Source organism: Toxorhynchites rutilus, chromosome 2, assembly GCF_029784135.1.
Source record: "Toxorhynchites rutilus septentrionalis strain SRP chromosome 2, ASM2978413v1, whole genome shotgun sequence".
NCBI classification, from domain to species: Eukaryota; Metazoa; Arthropoda; class Insecta; order Diptera; family Culicidae; genus Toxorhynchites; species Toxorhynchites rutilus.
Genome location: NC_073745.1, coordinates 155,487,241 through 155,509,126, shown reverse-complemented (window position 1 = coordinate 155,509,126; position 21,886 = coordinate 155,487,241). Strand labels below are relative to the sequence as shown.

General features: G+C 42.6%; 2 protein-coding genes across 11 annotated transcripts in view; one reads left to right on the top strand and one right to left on the bottom strand.

The window, feature by feature from the left end:
• LOC129770377 (small conductance calcium-activated potassium channel protein) overlaps positions 1–8,364 on the bottom strand; it is a 691,836-nt gene extending 683,472 nt beyond the window's left edge. For 9 of the 10 annotated variants that reach the window (XR_008742104.1, XR_008742103.1, XM_055773170.1 and 6 more), the window contains exon 1: positions 6,885–8,364. The gene's annotated coding sequence lies outside the window, so the exon portion shown is untranslated. The remainder of the gene's footprint in view (positions 1–6,884) is intronic. The other variant, XM_055773172.1, reaches the window with a different exon arrangement.
• A 9,123-nt stretch (positions 8,365–17,487) lies between these two features.
• Positions 17,488–20,346, top strand: LOC129766257 (uncharacterized). The gene has a single exon (XM_055766773.1). The coding sequence runs from the start codon at positions 17,488–17,490 to the stop codon at positions 20,344–20,346; it is 2,859 nt and encodes a 952-aa protein (XP_055622748.1).
• Positions 20,347–21,886: the final 1,540 nt, after the last annotated feature.

The window sequence follows — 21,886 nt, the reverse complement described above, 5'->3', positions numbered from 1 at the left end:
TAAAGCTCATGAACGAGCACGTTCTTCCGCTGCACTTGGTTGATGCTGAGAACATAGAGGAGCTGCAACTGAAAGTTTACTGTGCTGCTGTGGCGGCCGCCAAAAGTTTAGGATACCGTATAAGGCCAAGAGGCGGACTGCTCCAACATCTCCGTGAAAGGCGTGAGCCTCCATGGCGAAGGAGATTGGAGCAACGGATCCTAAACAAGCGCGCCGCAATTGGAAGGCTGATGGCGTATAAAAGAGGCAGCAGATCGGCGAAATTATGTCGCCAAGTTGCTGTGATCGTGCGGCCTACTGAACTTCGCCAGCTGGGAGCTCACCAGCTGACGGAAAAACTCGACACACTGGTACAGCAATTGAGCGTCCTAACTAAACGGTTGAAACGTTACTCTGACTCTGCAAAGCGCCAGGAACAAAATCGGATGTTCAAAGATAACGAAAAAGCGTTCTACGACCACATTAGTGACGAGAAGCCCGACTACCGCGAAGGTTTGTCAGATATTAGCGATGTGACGAACTTCTGAGCTGATATTTGGGAAACCCCAGTACAACATCGCGAAGGGCAAATGTTAAGACGGGAAGGAGGAGAGTTGTGGTGAAATTGGAGAGATGCCAGCTATCATCGTCGGAGAGAACGATGTCCGCGAAGCCTCGCGGTACCTGAAGAACTGGGCAGCACCGGGCCCCGATGGTGTTCAGAACTTCTGGCACAAGAAGCTAACCGTCGCACATCCAAAGATAGCTGAGTGCTTTAACAAGGTGCTACGTGACCCACACAACCTTCCTGAATTCGCCACCCGTGGCGTCACATTCCTCCTCCCGAAAGACAGCAACACATTGAACCCATCAAAGTACAGACCGATAACGTGCCTATCGAGTCTGTACAAGATATTAAGCAGCATCATAACCGCCAAAGTTTCTGCCCACTGCGAACAACACCATATCATCGCAGAAGAGCAGAAATGATGCAGAAAAAATACGCATGGCTGCAAAGACCAGGCCATCATCGACGTAGCCATAGTCGGCCAGGCGGTTTATAACCAGCGGAACCTAAGCATGGCCTATATCGATTACAGGAAGGCTTATGACTCCATACCTCACTCGTTTCTCGTCCGGGTATTGGAGCTCTACAAAATTGATCCCGTCGTCGTTAGGTTCCTGCAGCATGCGATGAGGCAGTGGAGTACGTCTCTGCACCTTAGTGATGGGGAAAATGTGTTGCAGTCTAGAACGCTGCAGATAAAGAGGGGGATATTCCAAGGCGACTCTTTCAGCCCGCTTTGGTTTTGTCTGGCACTAAACCCCCTCAGTAGGACGCTCAATAGAAACGGTCATGGCTATAAAATAAGATATGGCGACGGCGCCCACGAAGAAGTGACCCATACCTTTTACATGGACGATCTCAAGGTCTACGCTGATTCACGACAGTGTCTAGGTGTAGCTATCCGGGTTGTCGAAGATATAAGCAGGGACAGCTGCATGGAGTTCGGCCTCGACAAGTGCCGCTGTGTCCACCTGCTGAAGGGACAACTTACCGAATCCGGAGGCTACGAGGTCTATGACGGCGAGTTTATAAGAGACATGGTTCGTGGCGAATCCTATAAATATCTTGGATTCCGACAGCTCACCGGGATTCGCCACTCCGACATCAAGACGGAGCTGCGAGACAAGTTCTTGAGTCGAGTGAACTGTGTCCTGAAGACTTTCCTCAACGCGGGGAACAAGGTACGCGCGATCAACACATTCGCGGTTCCCCTGCTGACCTTCAGTTTTGGTGTAGTCAAATGGAGCAAAACTGACCTAGAGGACCTTGAGAGGAGGATGAGGAAAGCATTTAAAGAGGCCGGAATGCACCATCCTCAATCGGCACTGGAGAGAGTTTCACTGCCACGCAAAGAAGGGGGACTTGGAATAGTCGACATATCTGCACTGTGTGTTGCCCAGGTACGACAACTGCGCGAGTACTTCGCAGAACGCGCCAACCAAAACGCGCTATACCGGGCTGTCTGCGCCGCCGACAGAGGATACAGCGCTCTGCACTTGGCGCAAGCGGAGTACCAACTGCAATCTGCAGACAGTGGAGGAGAAGATTGCAGCTTGGAAGCAGAAGGCAGTGCATGGTGCCCACCCCCATCAACTGGACCGGCCACACGTCGACAAGGCCGCAACTAATCTGTGGCTAACGCGTGGTGAACTCTCTTCAGTAGTAGAAGCCGACATGATAGCCATCCAGGACAGGATAATGCCGACGAGAAACTGCAGGCGGTACGTCTGGCATCAAGACGTTGATGACATTTGCCGGATGTGCCATCAACCAGGTGAAAACATAGAGCACATTATGGGAGGCTGTTCCGTTTTGGCCAACGCAGCCTACACCGAGCGCCACAACAACGTGGCCCGTATTGTTCATCGACAACTGGCGCTCCAATGTGCTCTACTGGAAGACAACGTACCAAACTACCGGTACCTGCCTGCACCTGTCCTGGAAAATGACCGTTTCAAGCTGTACTGGGATCGCACTGTTCTGACCGACCTCTCGATCCACCACAACCGCCCAGATATAATGGTTTACGACAAGAGCGACCGCAAAGTCACCATCATCGATGTCGCTATTCCACTGAACCAGAATCTGGAGGAGAACCACGGTCACAAAATCTGCAAGTACCGACCATTGGCCGTGGAGCTCAAGGAACTGTGGGGGCTAAGGGAGGTCCCAAGAATTGTTCCAGTCGTTCTCTCTGGAACTGGAATTGTCCCGAAGACACTTCTGGAAGCGCTAAAGGTGTTGAATATGGAGAAGGAATTGGCCGGCATCCAAAAGTCGGTCATCCTTAGCACCTGCGCGATTGTCCGACAATTTCTCGGTCAGGACTGAAACAGCACGAGCATGCAGATACATGCATTCCGCAGAGCCTAGTTCCCCTTTGGCATTCAGAAGCCCGGGGGCAGGTGAAAATTCTGGCTAGGTTCGCCTAGTTAAGAAGTGAGATAAGTCTGCCAAAAAAAAAGACATAACGTAAACAAGGTTATTATTTAACAAATATTTTTGCCATAATGATATAATTGGAAAAGTTGTGGGAAATTATAAGCAAATTCATAAAATTTCATGAACATGACGGTATAACACGACGAAGATATTAAAAGGGCGTAGTCACTATAAAAAGACAATAAATTGAAAATATTTGTTTTACATATTTCGAGAATGGCTGCATTTAGTAGGAAATTGATAATGAGCATTTTTGTTTTACATCACATCAGTATTCAAAATTTGCGGCTAAAATTAATTGTCAACATACAAAAATTCTATGTTTCGAACATTCATAAAAATTCGGTGTTCAAAAATAGTTTTACCATCTTGGACTCATTTTTCGAAAATTCTACATGACTTCTATTTTATATGAAAAAAAAAAATATTAAAAAATGTGTAGTTTAGATATTGCAAATTAAAGTTTTTTTCGTAAATAATATTTTTTCGCGTTTAAACATCAATACTCTATAACTCCTTCTAAGACACTATTTCCTTACGGCTCATGGTTAAATCTGTATTAAAAATTTACACTTAAGTCAAAAAAATCTCAATTGCTGTGGAAAACCCATATTTCCTCCAGCCCAAACGGAATACAAACTTTCATTCGAATCAAAAATTCCCATGTTTTCTCGTTTGTCACTTTGATTTGGAATTGCTCTTATGGTATTTCAATTTTCCGAATTTTCCCATTTGCCTTAAGAGTTTTCTGAAAATTTTCAATTGTCATGTTTGGTTGGGATATGGTTGGTTCAAATATGTGTTATATTTTTATGGGACTCCCAGAAACATTTCTCGTACCCAAAAAAAATCGAGCAGTTGTATCCGAAACACAACCGCTCAGGACGTAGGATCACGTAATCTTTTTTTTTAATTTGTTGGTTTATCATTTCGGATATTATTTGCGAATACGTCGGAATTTCATAAATAACTCTTTAGTAAAAAGTTCCGGGGACCCTGAAAAATTTAATGGCTTGCGTGGTTTCGTAGAATCATTTCAGAAGCAACGATTCTTTCTTGCCTTTGCGAGAACAATACACTAATTGGTCATATGTCGCAATTTGTTTCTTTATATCAATGCATCTACACCCAGGTTTTTTTTTACGCGAATTGTCCAATCAACGCGGTTTTTTTACGCGGATTTTCCAATTAACGCGTTTTTTTACGCGGTATCTTAAAAATGTTTCTAGCCCCCTAAAACCTCCACATGCCAAATTTGGTTCCGTTTGCTTGATTAGTTCTTGAATTATGCAGAAATGTATGCTTCATTAGTATGGCAGTCCCTCCCCCCTCAGAGAGAGAGGAGGAGTGTCCATTCATCATAGAAACGTTTCGTGCCCCCTAAAACCTTCGCATGCCAAATTTGGTTTAATTTGCTTGATTAATTCTCGAGTTATGTGTTGTGTTTCATTTGTATGGCACTCCATCATACCAATTTTCATGTCGATCGGTTCAGTAGTTTTCGAGTCCATAAGAATCAGACAGACAGACAAAAATACATTTTATATATATAGAAGATATGCTAGAGCCAATATGAGCCAATATGAGCGAGCGAAACAGGAGACACATTGAAATGAAAGCATCTGAAAGTGTTTCGTATAGTTTACCAAATACACGGCCCAGACAGAGAAAGATATCTATTCTCATTTATGCTCTTCTTTTTCCTCTTAGAATACATTTTCCAATTTCATTTTATGATGAGGTGTAATATTATCATGCTTTTATACATCAGCACTAGTAGCTATATGGATAGCTTTGCATTCCAGCCGGCCTTGGTTCGATCCCCATTGACGTCGTATGGATTTTTTTGCACAATCCCAAATGAAAAGAAAAAAGAAAAAGTCACAGGAGGGTTGTGTCCAAGACACGACCGCTTAGTTGACGTAGGATTTCGTTAGGCCATCTGTTGCATGCTGATTTTGGATATGTTTGATGAATTACATTTTTAAAATTTTTGATAATGATTTGGTTGCCCTGAAAAGTGCCGTTTTGATTGGTTGTTGTCTTCAGTTTATTCGCTCCACCAGTGTATACAACCGAGTGATGATGACAGAAGGATGGTGATTAGTTGTTGGATGGTGCGTATCACGATAGAAGATGCCGAAGTGTAATGAGACATGATGAAAACCACCATCTGTGACCATAGACGAGATGCTTCCTGTGTTCTGTATGAAAGAAAAAAAGGGAAAAAACTCACCAATGTAATATAAAATAATGATCAATACCGAACACAATTATCATTTTTTTTCATCAGTAAAAACATATTACTTCATTGTAGAGAAAATATATTTGAAACGGAAAAGGTAATTTTCTTTTATAATTTTTACTTTCTGAGTGTTTATTCAACCCAATGTGAATTTTATTGTACTAGCAACATTTAATACGATATGTAGAGATATTGGGAAAGCACTTTCCCGAATATTTATTCACTTTTCCAATTTTTCTCATCGTATGAAATTTCCTTGGGTATTAATGAGCACAACAAAATAGACAGCTTAAACCAGGCGACCCGTACTCGAGCGGAAACACAACTTGGTTTTTATTTATGAAATTTGAAATAAATCGTATATTTTTTAAGTCATTTTTAAGACAACTGCTACCATATATAATATATGACTTGTGCTAATTTTTTCACAATACACGATCGGTCATTGACATGAAATTTCACAAAGTAACCAACATTAAAGTTCCACATTCAAATTTTATTTGCTAGAATTAATCGTGTCACTCACCTTACTTGCAATATAAAAATGCCCCCGACTTGCACATATTTGCGATGCCGATTTCCCTCACGCAGCTTGGTTTTGATGTCTCTGTTAGGGAACCGCCGCATGTGTCGTCAATTTCGACCAATCAAAAGTGGGTATTTCCGTTAGGATAGGGGTTGAGATTTTTCAATTGTTCGATAGTTAGTTTTATGATATATATTATTTTCTTCAATATAAAAAATTGTTATGGAGTGCCGAAACCGATTGATGGAAAAATTTCATCAATTCATCATGAAATAACTGAAAAATGAGCGTTTAAAATTGGACAATTTTCACGATGTGCTCGATTTTCGATTTTCAATTTGTACCAATTTGTATTTAAATATGTTTCCGATAAACGTAATCCTGCGTCAAAAAAGAAAGAGATGTCTGCTCCCAGGCATACAAACCTTTTTTTGACCTTTTAAAACAGCTCATTATTTGCGCATTTGACTCTTTAGCACACGAAAAATCATTATTTCTATCAAAGATGAAATGTTTTCAGCCAACGCTAGTTTGGGTGTAGTTTGGGTGTAACGTTCCTAGAGGAACTGCGCCGTCTCAACGTAGTATTACTTGCGTCATTTTTATTAGTATTTAGTTGAGATTTCTATGCCTCGAAAAGGATCCCACGAGGCGGTAATTTGAGTTTCGGAAACAAGAAAAAAGTCATATATGGAGAGTACGGTGTTTGTTCATTCTCATTCGTGTCATTTTTGATTCAAAATTCGTTTACAAAGGTCGATCGATCAGCTGGTGCATTATCGTGGTACGAAATCCAAGAATCATTCTTCCACAAATCTGGCCGTTTGCGACGAATTTTCTCTCTCGAACGTTTCATAACCACCATTAACCATATAAAAAAAGCCAAGCTAAAAAAAAGTTATCTTGTTTTCAATAAGAATGTAAACAAACTAAATAACAGATCGCGCTCAAGATTGACATTAAGACCTACTTAAAAAAAGGGAAAAAATGTTCAACGGAAAGATTTAACCTGACAAATATCCGGTATATATTTGACAGCATGTATGTCCATTGAAATAATGTTTTTGGGAAAATATCGAACATAATCAACAGTAAGGAAGAGAAAGTATTTCATGGAAACTCACCTTGAATGTTTATAGATATGTATTAAATATGCTCCTCTAAAATTGGTCACATGTACGTTGAGATAAAGTGCTAAGATGATACGTTTATTGGGATTCACTCCTCCCTTTGCACTGTGCTGTAATCTATTCGTGCTATTTACATAAAAACGGCGATTTTCCAAAATTTGTGAAGGTATATTATAACTTTCTAACGATGTTGGTGCTCTTACGTTTCAGTATAAACGACACATATAAAACACTGGTAATCCATTAAATTCTCTATTGGCGCAACTGATTTTTTATTTTTCTACATGTATGTTCTTCTTACAGCGTTGATCAATCACTCACTCGTTTAAATAAGATTGCAAATATTTGGATTCCCACCACCATCGACTGACTGACCTTCAATATATCACTTTATAGCTAATTTCACTGTTTACACAGATGTGTACACTTGTCGGCTCTACTGTGCTGGATACGTTATAAGATTTATAAACTCATTAACCCAATATTAATTAATCAACTCGCTAGGTGGGATCACACCATACCTTTCGCTTCCTTAAAAATATCCACTAATAATTCACTATTTTACTATTTTTAGCGTTTCACTTACTCCACTATTCCCACCGAACGGAGGGTAACTCAGCAACGTAGTTTCGTGGTTGGCAACGGCGAAATGGAGGGCGACACCAATTGCATCTGCTCCTTCGTGACGGGTTATTATATTGTACACTCACGCTTCCAACAATACTACACCACGTTTGTAGCCATTTTCGTGAATGGTTGCCGCCGACGGAAATCTGATCAATTATTCAGTATTGTTACATCTGTTTTAAAATTCAAACCAATACACCGGTGAACATAAAACAGTAACGAGCATCGAATCGATCTGCATTCGATAGCTGGCTAGTCAGGAGCCAGACAGCACTATGTAGACACTGGAAACGGCAACTATGACAAAGGACACATATTTGAACTACGCGATATGCTTAGAAGTAACTTGATCAATAATTTTAAGGTATTGAGCGTATCAACGTTTTGCTTCCTACAGAATGTGTTAGTTATGATATAAGTTGAAAAGCGATCTACTTGGGAGCTGCTACTATTTTCAATCTTGTAATCAGTGCATTTTTATTTTTTTCAACACTAACATAATCCTACTTTTCTTGTTTATTTAAAACACACGCCAGATACCAACAAAACCATCTCTTCCAACGTCGACTTCTATCTTACGTTGAATAAACCGTTCCCGTTCGCCTGAAAGGTAGTTTAAGATTATATCCTCTGGCTTATCACTTTATCCACCGGAGAAATTTTGCGCCACAATTTTCTTAACTAGACCAAAGCCACCCACAATCGGGTTTTATGTTTTTATTGCAGTAGCTACACAACAGCGAAGCCGGAAACGAGTTTACTAACTCACAAGCTATGAGATTGGACTCGAACACGCACCTAATTATTCACAGAGCAGAGAGACGCTTCTTTGGCAACGTCACTTCAACGGAAACTCAAAATAAACTGACGGCTTACCCACACCGACAGGTCCTCATCAGGTCACTATTCGCTCTCATGCTTTCGTGAACGGGGACAACGCAAACTCGAACGACGGCACGAAATTCCACGAGCTTTTGTTGATACACGAGAGTCTAGCGTTGGGCGGTAAAACAAACCGTTCCGTTTGGGGCTGCATCGGATCTACCGGCGTGTCAGAAGCAGACCAACCATGTATTTGTTAGCGAGGTGTCAGCGCCAATTTTCAGCACATCTCTTTGGGACAATTTATTGGAGAGTAGGCAAAAGAAAAACTAGGAAAATGTTTTGGCGTGGTTGCAACGCGTTCGTTGGCCCGAGGAAAGAGATGTGTGGCACATTCTTCTCTCCCTTCACTTCGGTCTGAAATTTGAATTACAGGGTTGAATTTGAGGGAAATCTGCATTACTGATGAGTGTAGAAAATCATGTAAGTGATTAAACGTGTAATATTTGAACGAATAATAATACATACTGAAAAGAGTTCTAATACTGAACAATGAACCGCATTAGCGTGTGAGATGGGACACCATATGATTGCATTACTGCACGTTAGTCTCTGGTAGTTGTTTCAGAGAGGCGCGGAATTTCCACATACCAAGACATCGGCCACAGACAAACCACGGCATGTTGTAATGGCGATTGACTCATGTAATTTCCTCCTAAGCAATTTATCGTAAGATCGATAATTATACGTGAAAATTATACGTGACTTGACTTGTACTATGTATAATTATGGCAACCCTTTGCAAGTGTGAACATTTCTGCTGGAATTAAGACATCAGTAGAATGTGCAAACCATAACATGTGGATCTTCTTGGTTTCAGAGTGTTTCCGAAACTGAAGTTATATTGAAAACAAGCAAAATAAGCACGATAATCAGTGGAAACCAGACCGTTCTATTTTTATGCATACACTAAAATTCAATTTAATATTACTTTACTTTAAAGTTTTATGTCTAAGAACAACCATCCTCCGATTTTTTTTTCATATGTATATTTCTTATTATACATTGCGTTTCACAACTATAGAACCACTCCATTTTTCTGAGTTTCCAGAGATATGTAAGGAGTCGGTTGAATTGAAATATATAGTGTAGGATATAATAACTATCTTCATTTATAAGACTGGTCATTTGAACTTTATTGTTGTGTCCAGGCGTAAACATTCAATGAACTCAAAACTCCTTTACAAAATTAACGTCAGTTTCACATGAATTAAGGTGCTGCCCCACGGCGAATGAAATTTATGATATAGTTCTCTATAACATAGATGTGATAGTCATAGTTCTATGAGATTTCGAAAACAATTTTTGGAAAGTTTGAGCTATGATAAAATAGAGGCTATGTAGTAGAAAACTGTCGTTTAGTACTATGACCTAGAGTTTTTTGATGTACACAAGAGTAATTTTTGTTTTTCTGTATGGTTTGGTTGACAGCCATAAATAATTCAACCTATTTTTGTGAGTGTCATCACAGAAATACTTTTATCAGAACATAAACATGGACATAAATCTTAAAGAGAAGAAAAAATCGCGACAGTTCTGACGTACATACTTCTCAAAAAACAAACTAAGAAAACCCGCAGATTCTTATTTGGTTTTGATCCACATGGTGTGATGACTCTCGGAATAGAAGATTGAACTTCTGCACCTGTAGTTGGAGTGGGAGGCTAAATCCCCTTTGATTCCGACGAGCCTTCCATGTGGTAGGTGTTATATCAGAGGGGACCAAGTCGCAAAATTGAAAATTTAGAGTTACTGATTAAATTTGGTTAAGCATTATGTAAACTATTTACCACTTACCATCTTTGGAAAATCTCGCATACAGCAGAAATAACGGATCGAAATTGTTATGATTGATCAACGAAAACCCCTCATAGTATGCAGTCAGAGCGGACCATGTACCATTTTCCATGGTGAAATGGCTCTATATCATGTGCAGACAGAGTGGACCATGTTTCAATCATTTGTATATTGAATTTAAACCATTTTCAGGCGCAGAACCAACATTATTTTTTCCTGAAGCTTATAGGTACCTTGTTGAAATGTGCTTGAACCCGTTAGGGTAAAATATGCACATTCTGTGTATATTAAAAAATAAACTTGGTCCACTCTGAACGGATCAGTGAAAAATGCTGGTATTCGGTGTAAATGATCGCAAAATGTGCTATTTCAGAGTGCAATTCACACTTTAGTGTTGACAATGAGTTTGAATTTGACGATTCTATTAAGGAATACTGCCTAATATGATTGAAAATGGGAAGTATATGCTTTATAATGCAAGCCGTGCAATCTTTTTTTTCTCCTGTTGGATGTGAACCACTGCGTCCATTATTCTGAACTATTGTGGTATATCCCATTTTTTTATACTCCACTTCAAGCTTGCCTATTGCTTATTGATGAAGAAGTAGACTGAAAGCTATAGCGAGATAGGTGCCAATCAGGAATACTCTGTTTGATAAATTTTATAATCCTGATCGGCGACGCAGACCAAATTTCCTCAGGCTCCAGAATAGCCTTATCAAGGTATTGAAGTCTACGTCTAGTTAGAGCTCCACAATTACAAAGCAAATGTTCCGAGGTTTCGCTTTCGATATTACAAAAGCGACAAATATCATCTTGTGCTAAACCTATGTTCTTAAGATGGTATTTACTCGGGCAGTGCCCTGTTACAAGACCAGTGAATGTGCTTAAGTCTTTCTTGTTAAGGCTTAGCAGCTGTTGAGTAATTTTAATACTCGGTGTGAGTACAACTGGTTAAGTTGTACCACAAACCACTTCCCGGTCTTCCCATTTCTTCAGCTTACCTTTCAACACACAATCGGAAATTCCACAGAATGGTTCTGGACCAGTAAAAGGTGAGCTTGAGCCGTTCCTGGCAAGTTCATCTGCTCGCTCGTTTCCCTCTATGCCGCAATGGCCAGGAATCCAGTACAGTTGTACCGAACTTATCCGACTTAGTTGCCGTAAGAGGAGAATACATTCCCAGACAATTTTTGAGGAGCATTTAAAAGCATTTAGAGCTTTAAGTGCCGCTTGACTGTCTGAGAATATGCAGATGTTAGCATGTCTATATTTTCTTTTAAGGCAGACATTTGAGCATTCTATTATCGCAGCTATTTCTGCCTGAAAAACTGTTGGCCAGTTTCCCATACCTACAGAGATTTTTGTTCTGGGACCATACACTCCAGCACCTGTTCTGATTGCCATTTTTGACCCATCAGTGTAGAACATGATTGAACCATTACGAACACTGGGACCGCCTTCATCCCATACTGAACGAGAAGGTTCGATTACACTGTATGGAATGTCGTAGTTAGTCCTAGGTTCCATCCAATCACTGTTCATCTCTGAGGATGGTCCTACGGGTAAGAGATTCAGGATGTTCAAGTGACCAATTTTGTCTCCGTCTAGTCCGTTCCATTGTTTGAGCTTTAGAGCGCTTTTCTTAGCCTCTAGCTGAACATGTTGGTTCAGAGGTAGTGCCTCCAGTGCCTTCGAGGGTGTGCTTCGCATTGCTCCAGTAATTGCAACGCATGCTAGTCGTTGGAGTTTGTTTAGCTTTTTTGTAGCTACAGTCTCCTTGGTCTTTGGCCACCAGACTAATGAGGCATAGGTTATCCTAGGCCGCACAATGGCAGTGTAGACCCACATTACCATTTTTGGTTTAAGGCCCCATGTTCTTCCTATCATTTTAGAGCATGCCCATAGGGCTGTATTGGCCTTAATGATTATTACATCTAAGTGCGCATTCCAGTTGAGTTTAGCATCTAGGATAACACCTAGATATTTCACTGAAGCGCTGCATTTTATTTCCACTCCCCCAAGATATAAAGACTGCAGATGCTGTTTTTTTCTTTTTGGTGAATGGAACAATTGTTGTTTTTGAGGGATTTATGCTCAGACCTTCTGTGGTACACCAAGTTTGTGTAAGGATTAAGGCCATCTGCATTCTGCTCGATATCACGTCGTCGAACTTGCCTCGTATCATTATGACTAGATCATCGGCGAATCCCACAATTTCAAAACCTTTTGCCTCTAAACTTGTCAGAAGGTCGTCAACTACTAGTGACCAAAGGAGAGGTGATAGAACGCCTCCTTGTGGGCAACCCTTTGTTGCAATCACATAATTAGACGACCCGCCCAGCTCCGAGGTGATTTGTCTGTGTGTGAGCATACCATGGATCCATTCGACTATACAGTTATCGAAGTGTCTTCATCCATTGCCTGTGTCATTGATAGATAAGAAGCATTATCAAAACCACCTTCGATGCCAAGAAGCGCGCATAATGCGGTTTCTTTTGACAAGAGAGATTTTTCAATTTTTGTCACAAGCATGTGTAGTGCTGTGATTGTGGATTTGCCTGATTGGTAGGCAAACTGGTATTTGGATAGTGGGTGTTTGGACATGAATACAGACTTTATGTATTCATATAATACTTTTTCCATAGTTTTCAACAGTATTGATGATAAACTAATTGGTCTGAAAGCCTTTGGAAGTGATTTGTCTCGTTTTCCCGCTTTTGGGATGAAAACTACTTCCACAAGTCTCCATATCGAAAGAATGTGCTCTAGTATCAGACATGCCTTAAAGATCTCGATTAGAGATGGACTTAGTTTTTATTCTCCATTTTGAATCAGGGCTGGAAAAATTCCATCTGCACCTGCAGATTTGTAAGGTAGAAAGGATCTCACCGCGCTTACTACCCTGGCCCTCGTGAAAGCTAATCCAGCAACTATATTTGCGACATCCTTTGCACCTTCGGGTCCTGTGAGACGCCTTCGAGAGCATATTGTGTCGCCATTATAGCCAGGATTTGTATCCGAGTGGACAGATGTAGCTCCCGGAAAGTGAGTCTTCATCAGTAAGTCTAGTACTTCTGAGGGGTTTTTTGTGAACGAATCCTTTTTAAGCGATCCAAGCCCGTTCGAGTGGTCTTTTGCCAAAGTCTTGTTGAGTCTAGCAACGATTGGGATATTTTCAATGCTTTCGAAGTTATATACCCAGGATTTTCGTTTAGATCGTCTCAGTTCTCTACTGTACTCAGTTAGGGCTCTCTTATATTGAGACCAGTCCGAGGTAATTTTGCTCTGTTGAACAGTTTACGCGCCGTTTTGCGAAGCCGTTCGAGCCTTTTATTCCACCAAGGAACGTTTCTTGTCGAAGAAACTTTTCTCAGTGGGCAATTACTGTTGTAGGGAGAGACTATCGTTTCATTTAATTCTTTTGTAGCTGATTCAAGCTGTTGAATCGACCTTATTTTCGAGTTTAGAGTTTTTGACTCGAGTTCAAGTGCATACCGATCCCAATTGGTTTTTTTGGGATCTCGGTATTCTCTATGAACTTCCATGCCACCATTCCATTCAAAAATAATGTGTCTATGATCAGATAAAGGAAACGGAAACGTGCCAGTTATGAATATTTTCTTGAATAGCCGGGCTGCACAGCGTTAGATCTAAGACTTCTTGTCTGACAGTGTTAATGAAGGTTGGTTCATTCCCTTTGTTAGCAATATATATGTTGTTTGACGAGAGAAATTCTAAAAGACACTCACTTCGGTAGTTAATATCCGTACTTGCCCACATAGTGTGATGAGCGTTGGCATCACATCCGATAATGAAGTCCTTGTTAATTTCCCTGCAGTAATTTACAAACGCCGCTACCTCTCGTGGAGGAACCTTAGGAACGTCGCCTGGAAAGTAAGCCGACGCAATTACGATGTCGGCCCTTCCTTTGGCGGTAGGAACTTCCACTCTGATCGCGACTATGTCCCTTTGAATGAACTCTGTAATAGGAAAGCATTTAATGTTTGCATTTACTAAGACAGCAGCTCTTGGGGAGTCATGCTTGTCATCATAGAACAACTTACATGAACCTGTTTGAATTCTTCTTTTGTGAACCCAAGGCTCTTGTATAAGAGCTAGATCCACAGCGTCTTTTGTAAACCTCCTGGATAGCACGCTCGACGCTGCTTTGGCGTGATGGAGGTTTATTTGCAGAACTTTAGTGTTCTGCATTAGGTTGGGTTGTCCGATCTGGTGGTTCATTTGGGAGGATCGGAGTCCCATCTGTTTTTTTTTTGTAAATCAGGTCAGGTTTTTTGCTTGTTCCAGTTTCCTTATTCGTATTGGATCTGGGATGGGTTTGAAGAAACTCACCTTTTTTACTTGGCACAGTCGAGGTTCCTAACCTGTTTGCGATAACCGTTGAGTTTGTACCGCTTGGGCCGGGAATACTAAGAATGCCAAGCTTCTTGTTTTTCGGAGAAGCCTCACGAGGGCGCTTTGGTTTACCAGAAACCCTTCTGACGACTTCTTGAGCATTTTGTGGTTCCACTATTTTAGAGTCACTAGTCTCTGAAGACTTCAGATTTCCTGGGTTTTTGGAATTTTTAGGTTCCCCGTTTTTTGGCCCCAGATCTCCTTTGAATACACCGGAGCTTTTATGGGTTATGACTTGGCGCTGCTTTGGATTTGTTTTCCTCAGCTTAGTTTCGCCAAATCCGAAGTTTATATTGAAGTTTGTGCTAGTTAGTTGACGCATTGAAGCTTCGTCGACTGTTAGCGTCCAGTCCGCGTGAATTTCGTTGGGATTGGATCTCTTTAGTATTCGCCATTTATCGGTGGAGAGATTTTCATGTTGACTCTCAATGAGGCTTTTGAGTCTCTCGTCGCTGAATGTTGCGCTTTGTGGGAAGAAGGCATGGAGAATTTCTGGACGCGGAATATTTCTAGCGTCTAGAATAACCAGTTTGATGTTGTCGTCTAGGATTATCCCGGGAACCACTTTCTTCAACCATTCCGAAGTTTGATGGTCTTTGCACGAAAGGATTATGTCACACCCCTTCAGTGAGTGACGAACCTGCCAAGACTTCACCTTGATTCGCCAAACCACCCGAACCCAGCCCTGGTTGACGAACTGTCACCCGCACAAAAGGTAAAGCAGAATAGATGAAAAGTGAGCGAAAGTTAACGTGAACAATACAATCACAAAGTTACGTATAAATTACAAAGTTATATATTTAAAAGTAGTAAAAATACTCTATTGGCCAGTGCCAAGAGATTAGCCCTTTTTGATTCCGTCACATACGAAACAGAATACAGGTAAACATAGAAGATTGAGAACACTTACAACACCTAACCCTAAGCAACGTCCCATCACAGATTACAATTGCCACGCTAAAATTACAAATTATTTGTGCAACTACGGATAGAATTACTACAGATTAAAAGCAAACACTAAACGTAAGTACACATAAATTTGCAACCCAAACATGATTTGTACCACATATAAAGACATATATCGTTACAATATTTACATGATTATATTACATTAAGAATACATGCACTACAATATTAAACTTAAATACGAATTGTACTCTATTTCCTTTAACAGGAATTTAATAACATTCTGAAAATAAAATAAGGCTGAACAGAGCGTATCACCGCCAGACACTGAACAGAGTTAATCTCTCGGAACTCAGAGAATGGCTTGGGAAGCTGGTGGAGGCAGCTAGTGTCATAACAATCCCATCCATTGGTGGCACGAAATCGGAGAGACGTGGTCGAAAGGAAGACTACTTAAACGTCCATTCAGATGGAGGTATCAGCGGAGAAATCGCAACGAACTCTCGTTCAGTGGGCATTCCGAAGGGTTGTCTCGTATGTCTTGAGGAGTGCAGCGGGCTGGAGACATGCCGTAAGTTTTTAAACATGGATATCGGAGGTCGTTGGACCGTGATCAAGGAGCAGAAGCTGTGCAGAAAATGTCTGCGGAAACACTTCGGCGCCTGCCTAGTTAAAGCACCATGTGGCAAGAATGGGTGTTTATTCATGCACAGCAAATTGTTGCATGATGACAAACGGTACAACAAATCTGCTATCAAGCCAACTACTTCGACACATGGAAACCCGTCAGCGCAGAGTTGCAACACTCACTCGAACGCGGCTAGCAAAGTTCTCTTTCGGTACGTACCTGTGACAGTTTTCGGTAATGGAAAGGCAGTGAAAACATTTGCCTTTCTCGATGATGGGTCTTCGGCAACCTTCATGGAGTACAGTCTGGAAAAAGAACTGGATCTAGAAGGAACATCACATCCATTATGTCTTAATTGGACGGGAGGTCAGCAAAGGGAAGAAAACGATTCGGTCAAGCTGTCACTGAAAATTTCTGGTACGAGCGATGCGAGTAAAGTTTACGTACTCCCTAAGGTTCACACGGTACGCAATCTCTCCCTGCCGAAGCAGTCGGTTTCAGTGAGGCAATTGATAGCCAAATACAGCTACCTGCATGGACTACCGTTGGAACCATATGATAGCGTGTCTCCTAAGATCTTGATTGGGATGGACAATTGCCACCTTGGTTACGCTCTGAGAAGTACCGAGGGCAACGAGAACGAACCTGTTGCGTCAAAAACCTGTCTCGGTTGGCTCGTGTACGGGCCGTGTTCGATGATACCTGGAGCTGCAAATTCAGAATATAACGGCTATCACAGTTTCCACATCTGTCCATGCAGTACGGAGTTAGATAAGGACTTGGACGGAGCGTTGAAGGAGTTTTTCTCGATTGAGTCAATGGGAGTATCTGGATCGTCCAAACATCCAGTTTCGAAAGACGAAGAGCGGGCTTTGAAAATTCTATCTGCCGAAACACGCCTGAAGGGAGACCGTTACGAGACTGGGTTGTTGTGGCGATACGACCAAGTGAAATTGCCCGACAGCCGAGCGATGGCGAGAAAGCGTCTAGCGTGCTTAGAGAAAAGAATGAATAAGGATCCTGAGCTAGCAGAAGTAATGCGTGTAAAAACTACGGAGTACGAGTACGGAGTACGGAGTACGGCTCTCAGTGATTGAGAAGACGGAAAGTCAACCGAAGGTCTGGTACCTGCCGATTTTCCCGGTCATCAATCCGAACAAGCCAGGGAAGATTCGGATCGTGTTCGATGCGGCGGCGAAGGTCAACGGAGTATCCTTAAACTCATTCCTTCTAACGGGACCGGATCAACTGGTATCATTACTTACGGTGTTGTTTAAGTTTCGTGAATTTAGGATTGCTGTAGTTGGAGACATACGTGAAATGTTTTTTCAAGTGCTAATGAGAGAGCAAGATCAACGCAGTCAAATGATCCTGTGGAACGGAGGAAACCCCAACGAAGATCCGGAGGTTTACGTAGTAGCTGTCATGACATTTGGCGCGGCATGTTCTCCAAGCTGCGCGCACTATGTGAAGAACCTGAACGCGGATAGATTCACTGAGCAGTTCCCTCGTGCGGTCGAGTGTATCAAGTATGAGCACTACGTCGACGACATGCTATCCAGTGTGGAAACTGAAGCGGAGGCTGTACAGCTTATCAAGGACGTGCAGTTTGTGCACTCACAAGCGGGCTTCGAGATCCGAAACTGGCAATCGAATTCCAGCAGAGCCACAGCGTCGTTGCAGGAAGGCACCACTACCGAGAAGGACATGAGCACATGTTCGGAGACAACGACGTCGAAGGTCCTTGGAATGTGGTGGGACACCACCAACGATACGTTTACGTTCAGATTATCACCGAAACATGATGAGGAGCTATTGTCTGGGGACAGAATGCCTACGAAGCGCGAAGTTTTAAGGACATTGATGGCGATATTTGATCCGATGGGTCTCATGGGCAATTTCCTCATGTATCTCAAAATCCTTATGCAGGAAATTTGGCGTTCTGGGTGTGCCTGGGACGATGAAATCACTGGAAAGCTGGCCGAGAAGTGGACAATCTGGATTACTGTGCTTCCTGACGTATGCAGGGTTAGTGTTCCTCGGTGTTACCGACTTAGTACATCTGCTAGGTCCACGAACGTAGTTCAGCTGCACGTCTTTTGCGATGCAAGCGAGAACGGAATCGCGGCCGTTGCCTATTTCCGATTTAAAGAGAATGGAGTGACTGAATGTGCCATGGTCGGATCGAAGACAAGAGTAGCTCCCCTAAGATTTCTCTCGATCCCACGATTGGAGCTACAAGCTGCTGTAGTAGGAGCACGTCTAGCAGACAGTATTGCAAGCTCACACCGGATAAAGATCTCACGTCGTGTTTTTTGGACGGACTCCCGCGACGTGCTATGTTGGATACGGTCCGACCACCGGCGCTATAGCCAATTTGTAGCGTTTAGAGTGAGCGAACTCCTAGAAACGACAGTTGGAGAAGAGTGGAGATGGGTGCCTACCAGAACGAACGTAGCCGACGAGGGGACGAAATGGCAGAGACTACCAGATCTGCAACCCTCAAGTCGCTGGTTCTGCGGACCAGATTTTCTGCGGAAACCAGAAACCGAGTGGCCAGGTGAGGTCAGAGATCCGGGAACAACTGCAGAAGAGATTCGTCCAAGCGTTCTTCATCACACGATTACGGAACCACTAGTATCCTTCGAACAATTCTCCAAATGGAAACGATTGTTAAGAGCTGTCGCCTTCGTTCGCCGATTCATCAAGAACCTACAGAATCGAACTCACCGGTTACCCATCGAGCTAGGGCCACTTTCCCAGGATGAACTGAATTGGGCTGAACAAACCATCTACCGCCAAGTTCAACGACAAGCATATCCGGAAGATGTTCAACTGCTGAGCGACTTGAGCCAGAACAAGCAGCCCTGGGAACGCACTATTCCAAAGACCAGCCCGTTATACAAGCTGAGTCCGACCATCGACCCACATGGCGTATTACGGATGCAGGGACGAATCGAATCATGTGAGTGGGTGGATGAGTCTGTGAAGCATCCGATCCTGCTACCGAGACGACACTATGTAACTGATTTGTTGATTGCTGACTATCACAACAAGTACCGTAACCAGAACCATCAGACAGCAATTAATGAATTGAGACTAAAGTATTGTATTCCCCGGCTTCGATCAGAGTACGACCGTGTCCGCAAGAATTGCCAACACTGCAAGATCCATCGAGCAAACCCGCAGCCTCCTGCCATGGGAAACCTACCCCCCGCGCGCCTAGCAGCATTCCAACGACCGTTCACGTACACCGGAATAGACTACTTCGGCCCGATGTTGGTCGTAGTCGGCAGACGAGTCGAAAAACGTTGGGAAGTCTTGCTCACTTGCCTGACGACGAGAGGCGTACACATTGAGCTCGCACACTCGCTTACGACCGACTCCTGTATTCTCGCTTTGCGAAACTTCATCGCAAGAAGGGGATCCCCACTAGAGATCATCAGCGATAGAGGCACTAATTTCGTTGGAGCTGCACGAGAGCTACGAGAAGCCTTGAAAACGGTTGACGATAAGAAGCTCATGACCACATTTGTCGGACCGAACACCAAATGGACCTTTAACCCCCCGGCTGCTCCTCATTTCGGTGGCTGTTGGGAGCGATTAGTGCAAACAGTCAAGAAGATTCTATACGCGTTTAAACCCCCGCGGCTACCGACCGACGAGATTCTCCGATCAATGCTCATAGAGATCGAGATGATTATCAATTCGAGACCGCTCACTCACGTACCGCTAGATAACGATACAGATTTTCCCTTAACGCCTAACCACTTCCTTCTAGGATGTTCAAACGGAAGTAAGCCCCCGATCGCCTTCGACGATAAACCCGCTGTGCTGAAACAGTCGTGGAAGATGTCTCAGCAGTACGCTGACGAATTCTGGAAGAAATGGGTAACCGAATACCTGCCCACCTTAACCAGGAGGACGAAATGGTACCAGCCAGTAAAGCCCATCGAAGTAGGCGAGTTAGCCTTGATTGTAGACAACAACCTCCCAAGGAACTGTTGGCCGAGGGGCCGCATCGTGAAGGTCGTTCGTTCCAGCGATAATCAGGTGCGACAGGTAACAGTGCAAACGGAGCATGGACTATTGGAGAGACCAGCGATCAAGGTTGCCATTTTAGACGTCGGTTCCAGTATTGGTAAGCCATCTATGAGAAAGCGGCGTACCGGGGAGAGTGTCACACCCCTTCAGTGAGTGACGAACCTGCCAAGACTTCACCTTGATTCGCCAAACCACCCGAACCCAGCCCTGGTTGACGAACTGTCACCCGCACATAAGGTAAAGCAGAATAGATGAAAAGTGAGCGAAAGTTAACGTGAACAATACAATCACAAAGTTACGTATAAATTACAAAGTTATATATTTAAAAGTAGTAAAAATACTCTATTGGCCAGTGCCAAGAGATTAGCCCTTTTTGATTCCGTCACAAACGAAACAGAATACAGGTAAACATAGAAGATTGAGAACACTTACAACACCTAACCCTAAGCAACGTCCCATCACAGATTACGATTGCCACGCTAAAATTACAAATTATTTGTGCAACTACGGATAGAATTACTACAGATTAAAAGCAAACACTAAACGTAAGTATACATAAATTTGCAACACAAACATGATTTGTACCACATATAAAAACATATATCGTTACAATATTTACATGATTATATTACATTAAGAATACATGCACTACAATATTAAACTTAAATACGAATTGTACTCTATTTCCTTTAACAGGAATTTAATAACATTCTGAAAATAAAAGGTGTTATAAAATCGGAAAATTTGCTTTCTATTCAGTTGCTTGCGCAACAGATTAGATAATCTGACTTATACGAGCAATTGAAAAATTTGGGCTTAAATAACCGGCTCGTTTCTTTGTTGCTCTTTTGCAGTGAGTAAAGCATTCTGGATGGAATCTAACTGAGCCGTAGTAAGATCGGTGTTGGGATAGTCCTCCGGGAGTATTCCAACTTTGATCTGTTCCAAAGCTTCCTTGAAGGAGATTCCAGTTTCGACAGAAGTAATTGCGGAGTCTTTGTTTTGAAGAGTGTTTTGGGCATCTTTTTTTTTGCTCATTCAACCCCGTTCTTTTACGGGGGCAGAGATTTTGTTTAGATTTTTTAAGAATCGGTTTTTCGTCACTACTAGGTAGTTCCGATCCTCGGGGCAGGGATCCTAGCTGCGACCAAGTTCTTCAGCCTCCTTCTCTGACCCTTGGTGAGGTTTTTCTTCCACGAAGAGTGTACCTCAGTTGAATCTAGCATTTTAGGTTCAGTTTTTGTAGTGACGTTACTTTCGTCACTTTCAGGATGGAAGAGGAGCAGGACTGAACATCCGCAGGTGCGTCGCTCAGTACTTCATAGAGTAGACCTCTATGACGATTTTTTCCGACAGAAAGAGGCTGCCGGAACCCGGAAGATTTTTGTTTTTTTTTTGTTGAATTATTCATGAAATTCCCACGAGTTGCGCGGTAAAGAAGGTCAACAGCATCAGTGACCCGCTTAATGCAGAGGGGGCAGACGATACTGTGGAGGGTGCCCTGGTGCTCCACAGGCTCCGTTAGAGGCAGGGTATTTGATTGAAACCCCCCCAACCATTCATCCCTCAGCACGGGTCGCGTCACACCTTGGATCAGGGGTTTATACATTTCTTTCATTCCATAATAACAATGGATAACAGCTATTACAACCATCCTCCTTTTAGGGGCTTTGGACCCACTGCTCTGGTTCTC